This window comes from Clinocottus analis, unplaced genomic scaffold (genome assembly GCF_023055335.1).
Source record: "Clinocottus analis isolate CAN_PGR_092001 unplaced genomic scaffold, fCliAna1.0.p SCAF_21, whole genome shotgun sequence".
Classification (NCBI taxonomy): domain Eukaryota; kingdom Metazoa; phylum Chordata; class Actinopteri; order Perciformes; family Cottidae; genus Clinocottus; species Clinocottus analis.
Window position 1 is genome coordinate 2,424,753 of NW_027175943.1, and position 10,914 is coordinate 2,435,666.

At 46.0% G+C, this 10,914-nt stretch overlaps 1 protein-coding gene across 1 annotated transcript in view; it reads left to right on the forward strand.

Moving 5' to 3' along the window:
- The window catches only part of exoc6b (exocyst complex component 6B), a 56,883-nt gene extending 47,204 nt beyond the window's left edge, over window positions 1-9,679 (forward strand). Inside the window, exons 21-22 of the mRNA XM_068587768.1 lie at window positions 3,397-3,509; window positions 4,725-9,679. Of these exons, the coding sequence (XP_068443869.1) occupies window positions 3,397-3,509; window positions 4,725-4,851 (240 nt within the window). The 3' untranslated portion in view covers window positions 4,852-9,679. The remainder of the gene's footprint in view (window positions 1-3,396; window positions 3,510-4,724) is intronic.
- The last annotated feature ends 1,235 nt before the right edge of the window (window positions 9,680-10,914 follow it).

Sequence of the window (10,914 nt, forward strand, 5' to 3'; positions counted from 1 at the left end):
AAATTGGAGGAAAGGCTGAAGGGAAACTAGAGAAAAGTTGATTGACAGAATGAGGAGAGTGCAAAGGAAAAAGGGAGGAGGGGAGAGAAGAGGAGGAGGAGAAGACGAGCTGAACATAACGGAGTGGAGTTTGAGATCATTGTGTTAGAAAAGGTTGGAGGGAGAGGAAGAAAAGAAGGATGAAAGGAATATAACTGGAGTGAAGCTGATGCAAAACTGAGGAAGAAAGAAAGAAAGAAGGGAGGGAGGAGGTGGATGATGGAGGGAGGAGAGGGAAAGGTTAGGCAGAGTGGAGCTGCACATGGAAAGGAGGGATGGAAAGGATAAAAAAGGGAAGATGGAGAGAGTTGGAGGAAGAAGGTTGGGGTGAGGAGGGAGGGAAGGAGAAATGGAGAGACGACAGAGCTGACATGGAGAGGATGAGGAGAGATGAGAGGAATTAAAGGAGTGGTTGATTGAATGTCATGGAGGGAGAGAGAAGAATGGAGGGAGAGAGAGAGAGAGAGAGGGAGACCTATTAGCGGAGGAGAAATGAGAGAAAACAAACAAGTGTGTGTGTGTGTGTGTGTGAGAGAGAGAGACAGGAGCGATAGCGCGGGGGAGGTCATGGCGAGGTGAGAGAGAGGGAACGAGACGGAGAGAAAAGTTCAGCGAGAGGTGAAGAGAGAGACCTGCCGCTCTCTCTCCGTGTGTGTGTGTGTGTGTGTGTGTGTGTGTGTAGGGTGAATCGGGGGTCGTGTGTGTGTGTGTGTGTGTGTGTGTGTGTGTGTGTGTTCGTCAGGAGGACCTGCTGGCTCGCGTGTGGCTCGTTTTTTGGAAAGCCCACGCTCCCTTTTTCTTTTTTTCTTCTCTTTTCCATTTTCATCAGTCTTATCTGTCTCTCCTCTTCCTCCTCCTCTTCCTCCCTCCTTGTCGCACTTCTTCTTCTGCAACTAAACTTACCTTCTGACCTCAAGTTCACCCACAACTCCCTCTCTCTCTCTCCTCTTTCTCTGCCTCCTCTTTCCTCCTCTCCTCCTCTTCTTCCTCATCTTTTACTCTCCTCATCCTTTTCTCTTCTCCCATTCCTCTTTTTCTTCCTTCTTTCTTTACTCTTTTCTTCATCTTTTCTCCTCTTACCTGTCTCTCTTTTCTCTCCTTTCATCCATCACTTTTCATCTATTCTCTACTGTCATCTTCTCTTCCCTTTCCTCTCTTTCTTTCTCTCATCCCTCACTTTTCACCTTTTCTACCTTCCTTTCCATTTTTGTCCATCTCCTCCTCTTTCCTCTCTCTTTACACCTCTTCTACCTTCTTCCTTTCCTTCTTTCTGTCCATCTTCTTGAACTTGTCTCCGTCCTCTCCTCCTCCTCCTCTTCCTCTCTTCTTTCTCTCAACTCCTCTCCTTCACTTCGTCTTCTTTTTGCTGATCGTTTATTTTCTGTAAAAAGTCAGTGAGTCACGAGCCGGATGAGTTCTCAGATAAGTGTGTTTGTTTGTGTCGACACGGCGTTCCCTCCTCTTCCTCCTCTTTCTCCTCCTCCTCCTCCTCTTCCCAGACGGGATCTATCTTTACTTCACCTCGTCTTCACCTCTCTCACTCTCTCAGCCTAATTAAGCAACAGAGTTCCCCGTAACCTCCCGGCCTCCATTTTATATTCCCGTCTTTATGTAACCTCCTTTTCTTCTTCCTACCTGTTTGTGCGAGGAGCCTGTTGTTGTTGTTGTTTTCTGTGTTTATGTGGGCAGATTAGCAGGTCAAACCTCGGCCGTGCGAGGGTGAAGTCGGGGACAAAGGAGAGAGAGAGAGAGAGAGAGAGAGAGAGAGCGAGAGAGAGAGAGAGAGGGAGGGGAAGACGAGGAAGTCTAAATCAGCAGTCCGTCTTGTTCTCTCCCTCCAGAGCTGAGAGGAAACAGTTTTAATAACCAATAGAAAACATTTGGGAACACTTCCTGTTTTTTGGGGGGGGAACGTCTCTTAAAGGTCAACTCAAGGTCACGGCCGCGACCTCGCCGCAAACGTCCATGATTCTAACTGTCAAGAAGTCTTTTTACCTCCGAGAGTTCATTCAGCCGTCTGCAAACACGTAGAAAGAATGAAGGTTTCAATATTTCACGTCAGTTTACAATAGTTTGCGGTAGTTTACAAGGATTTACGATATTTCATGATTGCGATAGTTTGTGATATTTTCAGTAATTCACGATAATTTGCAATAGTTTACGATATTTCACGATACTTTGTGATAGTTTACGAGGTAAACGAGCTGAATATGAATCCAGAGAAAGAGATTTAATGAGAAACCAGCAGAAAGAGAAACAATCTGCGTCGTAGTCGTTCTCGACGCCTCTTCCAGGAGGTACGAGCTTCTTTTCATGGAGGGACTATTTCCTCTCGACCGAACGACTCCCTCTACTTCACCGACGTCTCCACGGCAAAACCCTCCAGACGGACTCGTAGGGGCGGGGCTTGTTTTCTCCCGTCAGCTGGTGGAGTAAACAGAGTCTGAGCGCGTCACCTGACCTCTGACTACTTCCTGTTTGTCCCTCACCCTCTCTCTCTCTCTCTTATCTATCCATCTTCGTCTGCCCTTCCTTTACCCCGTCTCTCTCGCTCTCATTTTCTCCCCCACATGTGTTTTTGCTCTCCATCCCTTCCTTCCTCCCTCTCCTCTCTCATCCCTCGCTCACATGTGGTTTCTCTCTCTGGATCTGTGTGTGTGTTTGGTGTTACCCAGAGTTCACCGGGGCTCCCAGCTCCTGTGTGTGTGTGTGTGTGTGTGTGTGTGTGTGTGTGTTAGAGTTCAGCAGGGCAGCAGGTTATGCAACAGTTCCAAATGTCGGGCAAGAAGAGGAAGACTCAACCCCTCATCTTCTTCAGTCTCTCTCTCTCTCTCTCTCTCTGTCTCTCTCTCTCTCTCTCTCTCTCTCTCTCTCTCTCTCTCTCTCTCTCTCTCTCCTTCCTCTGAATGTGTTGACTGCAGAAAATTGTCCTAAATTGAGCAACGGTAGATTTCTGGAAGATCTGTTGTATACACATGTATCACCTTTATATACACACAAAGATACACATGTATCACCTTTAGATACACACAAAGATACACATGTATCACCTTTAGATACACACAAAGATACACATGTATCACCTTTAGATACACACAAAGATACAAAACAGTACTTTGAATTAAATATACTGGGAAAAAAGCTGCTGATCAGGTGAACTGAGGAATCTTAAGACAAAGTTTTACATGATCAGCATCACAGTTTCGTGGGTTTCCTTCACGGTATTTAAACATCTTCTTTCCTGTATTAATGAGCTGTGAAGCCGCTGAATCTCACTCAACGTCTGTCCGGGTGGAGATTGAATCTCTCCCTCGTAAACACTTTTAAATGTATTTCTTCATCTGTGTCTCCGTCCAGCTCCTGGAGCTCTTCACCCAGTGGGACTGGTCCACCTACCTGGCCGACTACGGCAAACCCAGCTGCAAATACCTGAGAGTCAACCCTCACACTGCGCTGGCCCTGCTGGAGAAGTAAGCGCTCCTTGACTCCTTCACTCCTTCCTCACGCTGGTTCCTCCCTCCTTCTGTTCCTCCACTCCGTGTTTCCATTAAGCTCGAGCTGAAGCACTTCAGCAGAATATCAATCTTCAGTCATTTTTTTATGTCATGTGCTATTCTCGACGCATTGACTCCGCTCGGCTCTCAACATGGCAGCAACCGAGCCGGCAGCTAGTGGCTAACTGTGGCTAACAACGGCAGCGGCGCTAGCGGTGTTTAACAGTCCAAAAGTCAATCTTCTTATCAGTTTTTTAGGAGGTAAAAGCGTAAAATATCCCATTAAGGGTTAATAAATCCATCATTTGACGCCTTCGCCTCCATCTCAACCGCTCTTCCTGTTTCCTGTCTGTCTCCTCTGTGGTGTTGTGACAGGTCACATAAGCCGTAAGTATCGTCTGCTGTGTGTGTGTTGTGTGTGTGTCTGTGTGTGTGTGTGCCATATTGGATTCCGCCATGTGTGAACACTAAAGCGTGCGCATGCGAGAAAAGAGAAACGCTCTTTTTTCGGGCGTTTTCAAGGCGACTTTGGAGATTTTCCGCCGCCGAATGCACGCGCGCCCTCGCCGCCGTCCGCGCGGTAAAACACACGGCGCGATGATGCTGGTGTTTATCTCCACGGCGACGCCCGCATCGCGTGCCGCCGTGAATCCTGAGCTGCAGAGGAGACGAGGACGAAAACAAAAACCCACAAAAACAAGTTGTAATCTGAGTTAGAGGATTACGTCCTGTGACACTCTCTCTCACACACACACACACACACACACACACACACACACGTCCTCGGGGTCATGTCCCCCCTCCAGTGGTCCCTCTGTGCCCAGGAGGAAGCTCCCTGCTGGGGCTCGTCTGCTCCGCTGCTCCCCTGAACATCCTGGAGGTCCATAACAGCCCAGTGTTCTGGACCAAACACACACTGTCACCATGTGACACTGAGCACACACACACACACACACACACACACACACAGCATGCTCGTGCAGTGATGAGTGTTTTCCTGACTGCATCACATGAACTAATCCGTGCACACTTACAGCATTGAAACACGGTAAAAACACCGAATCAAGCCGTTGATCCCCACTTCCTCTCCATCGTCTGACTCTTCCTGTTTACTCGTTCTGCCCCACTTCTTTCCTTCAGTTTTCGTCCCTTTCTATTTTAATTCTCTCTCTCTCCCTCCCTCCCTTTTAGGATGAGGGAGACGGGCCGGAAGAACGTCGTCTTCGCTCAGTTCAGGAAGACGGACCGCGACCGGCAGAAGCTCATCGACGCCGTCATCAAGCAGCTGCGCGGCCTCATCGCGCAGCACCACAGCTAGAGCGCCGCCGCGCCTCCACCACGCACCTTAAGGACCTCGCTGGAGCCGCAGCCGGATCCTCGGATCCTCGGATAGCGAGGCGTTTGAGTGCACCGGGTTGATTTCACTCGTTCCAGGCCGGCAGACGTACCTGAAGGGGCTGAACATGCGCTCCACTTCTCCCACCTGACTGGAACATGAAAGATTAAAACGCTTTTGTTACTCTCTGAAATGTATTCGTGACCTGTGGAGAGCATGAAAAGTCATTATAGAATCATCTCGTGATGCGTTACCGGGTAAAAATACACAATGAATGAGGAAACGCATCACTCACGCTCTGAGGAAGCCGAGTCCTTGTAGAAGCTGTCGCTCTACTTATTGTCAGGTTTGTGTTGACGTATTTGTGCAACGTTTAAGTAGTTTCCTCTGGGAATCTACGACGTCTTTTCATCAGATCTTTGTCTTTCTTTGTACTTTGAGCTTCCTAAAATCGATCTGAGGCGTCTCATCACCGTTATATATATGTTTTTATTTTGTTCAGTGTTGCAGACGACGAATGTACGTCGACGCAGACGGTTGAATATTAAGCACTGAAAATCAAGATAAAAGTCTGGGGGCAGAAAAATAAGAATGAACGAAAAGTTATTGTCTAAAAAGGGGGTATATTCACACAACATGGCAACCCCTCTTGACATATACCACCTGCGTACACTTGAATGGTCACGACTGCTCAGATCTGGCAACCGCCGTCCCTCTTCCAGCGAGCGCTCGGGGACTTTTGAAAAGGGGGAATGTCGTCCAAACATGGCAACCCACATCGCTCAAATGATCGGTGGAGGGCTTTCTATAAATAACTGGGTCTTAAAGAGTGGGATAATGCACCCAACCTGGCAACCGCTATAAAGGGTGCAGTCACGTCTTCCACACATTTACACTATAGATTTATTTAGTATTTTTTAAGCTATTTTTTTTGCTTTTTTCGTGTTTCTTTCTTCCTAAATGTGGGTGCAATAACAGGAAACTGCAGCATTCTTCGTGTGTGGTTTATAAAAAGGGATTCAAACCTCCGGCGTGAGTCAGAAGGGAATTTAAGTCCATGTTTGTGTTACCGAGCGATGATTCGTGCATTTTTTTGTCTCGTGTTCACTCGTGCACGCCGGCACTGTGACGTTAGGTGTGTGTGTGTGTGTTTAATGCAGGTGTGGCGCACTATTTTTTCATATTTTCCTTTCTCATCCATCCTTAGCTGTGTATCATTTGTAGGTGAAGGTGTTAATGTTAATTAAATGTGCCTTTTTGCTGTATTTTGTATTTTCCTGCCAATGAAGCAGCAGCACTCTGGCGTTTTGGAGGCTTTTATTTTGTTGTAGTTTGTAACAATTGTTTTGTCCGTCTGAACCAAATTAACCAATTAAATGACAACCAAACAGTGTTTTTTTTTATTGTAAATTATACTATTATACCAATACATTTACACTAAATATAATGTGTTACAAAAGGAGAAAGGCGGGAAACTAGAAAGTAGAACGGCATTCGATCAAATTTCTTAGTCAATTTAAAAATATTTACAGACCCCTCCCTCTGGTTTTAGACTGCTCCCATTTGGTCAGACCCCTCCCACTTGGTTTAAACTCCTTCCACTTGTTCCCAGACTCCTCCCACTTTGTTTAAACTCCTTCCAGTTGTTCCCAGACTCCTCCCACTTCGTTTAAACTCCTTTCACTTGTTCCCAGACTCCTCCCACTTCGTTTAAACTCCTTTCACTTGTTCCCAGACTCCTCCCATTTGGTTTAAACTCCTTCCAGTTGTTCCCAGACTCCTCCCACTTCGTTTAAACTCCTTTCACTTGTTCCCAGACTCCTCCCATTTGGTTTAAACTCCTTCCAGTTGTTCCCAGACTCCTCCCACTTCGTTTAAACTCCTTCCAGTTGTTCCCAGACTCCTCCCATTTGGTTTAAACTCCTTCCAGTTGTTCCCAGACTCCTCCCACTTCGTTTAAACTCCTTCCAGTTGTTCCCAGACTCCTCCCACTCAGTTCAAACTCCTCCAACGTGGTCACAGACTCGTCCCACTTGTTGTAAACTCCTTCCAGTTGTTCCCAGACTCCTCCCATTTGGTTTAAACTCCTTTCACTTGTTCCCAGACTCCTCCCATTTGGTTTAAACTCCTTCCAGTTGTTCCCAGAATCCTCCCACTTCGTTTAAACTCCTTCCAGTTGTTCCCAGACTCCTCCCACTCAGTTCAAACTCCTCCCACGTGGTCACAGACTCGTCCCACTTGTTGTAAACTCCTTCCAGTTGTTCCCAGACTCCTCCCATTTGGTTTAAACTCCTTTCACTTGTTCCCAGACTCCTCCCATTTGGTTTAAACTCCTTCCAGTTGTTCCCAGAATCCTCCCATTTGGTTTAAACTCCTTCCAGTTGTTCCCAGACTCCTCCCACTTCGTTTAAACTCCTTCCAGTTGTTCCCAGACTCCTCCCACTCAGTTCAAACTCCTCCCATGTGGTCACAGACTCATCCCACTTGTTGTAAACTCCTTCCAGTTGTTCCCAGACTCCTCCCACTTGGTTTAAACTCCTTCCACTTGTTCCCAGACTCCTCCCACTTCGTTTAAACTCCTTCCACTTGTTCCCAGACTCCTCCCACTTCGTTTAAACTCCTTCCACTTGTTCCCAGACTCCTCCCACTTCGTTTAAACTCCTTCCACTTGTTCCCAGACTCCTCCCACTTCGTTTAAACTCCTCTCACTTGTTCCCAGACTCCTCCCACTTGGTTTAAACTGCTTCCACTTGTTCCCAGACTCCTCCCACTCAGTTCAAACTCCTCCCACGTGGTCACAGACTCCTCCCACTCAGTTCAAACTCCTCCCACGTGGTCACAGACTCGTCCCACTTGTTGTAAACTTCTTCCAGTGTTTCCCAGACTCCTCCCACTTGGTTTAAACTCCTTTCACTTGTTCCCAGACTCTTCCCACTTAGTTCAAACTCCTCCCACGTGGTCACAGACTCGTCCCACTTGTTGTAAACTCCTTCCAGTTGTTCCCAGACTCCTCCCACTTCGTTTAAACTCCTTCCAGTTGTTCCCAGACTCCTCCCACTTCGTTTAAACTCCTTTCACTTGTTCCCAGACTCCTCCCATTTGGTTTAAACTCCTTCCAGTTGTTCCCAGACTCCTCCCATTTGGTTTAAACTCCTTCCAGTTGTTCCCAGACTCCTCCCACTTCGTTTAAACTGCTTCCACTTGTTCCCAGACTCCTCCCACTCAGTTCAAACTCCTCCCACGTGGTCACAGACTCGTCCCACTTCGTTTAAACTTCTTCCAGTTGTTCCCAGACTCCTCCCACTTGGTTTAAACTCCTTTCACTTGTTCCCAGACTCCTCCCACTCAGTTCAAACTCCTCCCACGTGGTCACAGACTCGTCCCACTTGTTGTAAACTCCTTCCAGTTGTTCCCAGACTCCTCCCACTTCGTTTAAACTCCTTCCAGTTGTTCCCAGACTCCTCCCACTTCGTTTAAACTGCTTCCATTTGTTCCCAGACTCCTCCCACTCAGTTCAAACTCCTCCCACGTGGTCACAGACTCGTCCCACTTCGTTTAAACTTCTTCCAGTTGTTCCCAGACTCCTCCCACTTGGTTTAAACTGCTTCCACTTGTTCCCAGACTCCTCCCACTCAGTTCAGACTCCTCCCACGTGGTCACAGACTCGTCCCACTTCGTTTAAACTTCTTCCAGTTGTTCCCAGACTCCTCCCACTTCGTTTAAACTCCTTTCACTTGTTCCCAGCCTCCTCCCATTTGGTTTAAACTCCTTCCAGTTGTTCCCAGACTCCTCCCACTTGGTTTAAACTCCTTTCACTTGTTCCCAGACTCCTCCCATTTGGTTTAAACTCCTTCCAGTTGTTCCCAGACTCCTCCCACTTCGTTTAAACTCCTCTCACTTGTTCCCAGACTCCTCCCACTTCGTTTAAACTCCTCCCACTCAGTTCAAACTCCTCCCACGTGGTCACAGACTCGTCCCACTTGTTGTAAACTCCTTCCAGTTGTTCCCAGACTCCTCCCACTTCGTTTAAACTCCTTCCAGTTGTTCCCAGACTCGTCCCACTTGGTTTAAACTCCTTTCACTTGTTCCCAGACTCCTCCCATTTGGTTTCCAGTTGTTCCCAGACTCCTCCCATTTGGTTTAAACTCCTTCCAGTTGTTCCCAGACTCCTCCCACTTCGTTTAAACTCCTTCCAGTTGTTCCCAGACTCCTCCCACTTCGTTTAAACTCCTTCCAGTAGTTCCCAGACCCCTCGCACTTCGTTTAAACTCCTTCCAGTTGTTCCCAGACTCCTCCCATTTGGTTTCCAGTTGTTCCCAGACTCCTCCCACTTCGTTTAAACTCCTTCCAGTTGTTCCCAGACCCCTCCCACTTCGTTTAAACTCCTCTCACTTGTTCCCAGACTCCTCCCACTCAGTTCAATCTCCTCCCAAGTGGTCACAAACTCGTCCCACTTGGTGTAAACTCCTCCCACTTGTTCCCAGACTCCTCCCACTGGTTGTAAACGCCTCCTACTCGGTTCCCGACTCCTCCCACTGCCGGTGCTGCTGCTTTGTATGTGTTTGTGAGACAGAAGCACTGCACACGCTGTCGTATTAAACCACTAATGAATGAAACTAAAGTTTAAAATACTAAATCTAAATTAAAATATGTTGTAAAAAAAAGACAAAAATGGAATAAAAGAAAAAAATGTTGAGAATATTTTTGTCCTGACTTTTTTTTTAGTTTCTTCCGTGTAAAGTGTTTTTAATCTCATGAGTCTTCAGGCTGGTGGAACTTGTTTGTATCAGAAATGTATATTAAAAAAAGATCAACGTACAACTTGTTTTTCATATTCGTGAGTTATTTCTATTTGTTTTGTGTTCCCTTACCGTTCCTGTTTGTCTCAATGCAGTTCTCTCATCCTCCAATGTTGTTGGTTCGTGAGGAAGCCAGTTGTGTACTTGACTTCCATCCTGAACTTGAACACAACCTGAAGGACACAAAGAGGATCAGTGAACGTTCTGCTGCATCGCGTCTTTCAGTTTACAACAATCTGTCTGAGCTTTGACCACAAAGTATGGAAGCCCATCACCGCCACGAAAAGAAAAAATATTTTTAAAAATACATTAAGTCATAATTATGACAACACAAAAAAAGAAAAGTCATGACAAAGTCAACAAAAAAAGTATGACCAAAAAAGTATTTAAAAAAAAAAAGAAGTCATAATTATGACAACAAAAAAGTATGTTGCACATTTCCAGTTTTGACTTATACACACGCACATGTACACACATTAGTGTGAGTTAAAAAAAAAAAAGACATGTTCGACAACCTGATACACACACACACACAAATATGCATTTTTAAAGCAAATGTGACTTTTATTAGTGCCACATCTGATCTGATGTGAAGGAAAAAGAAGAGCGGGAGAGAAATATTGAGAGCTGTGTGTGTGTGTGTGTGTGTGTGTGTGTGTGTGTGTGTGTGTGTGTGTTGTCCCTCTTTTCTGCTGGACACACACTGTGAGTGTTACAAGATGTGCTACAGTACGTGTGTGTTATCTCATTATTATTGCCGGTCTGACAGCAGAGTGTCTCATTCATGAGGTCTGGCAAGTGTGAGAAGAAGCAGACACACACAGACACACACAGACACACACTCAGACTTCAATAAAACAATCTTCACGTTTCCTCTGCTGTCTTTTTAAAAAGAGCCAAAGACTTTAAAACCCGATAAAGACGAATATGGAAAAGATTTATGGTTTAAAAAGTGTGTGTGTGTGTGTGTGTGTGTGTGTGTGTGTGTGTGTGTGTGTGTGTGTGTGTGTCTCAACACACATCGAAGGCAGGTGAGAGCAGAGAGGAGGAGATTGCACCTCCTTTCCTTGTTTCCTTTCCTCCATGTCCTAGTTAGCAGCAATAAAAACTGCTTTTATGTTCTTCATTCTTTAGATTAACTGACACTAACGTGTGAAACAAGAGCTGAAACTAAACAGCTGTTATATTTTCAAAATAAAAGCCTTTTTCTTTTTCTTTTTTATTTCTTTTTTTTTTTTTTTTACAG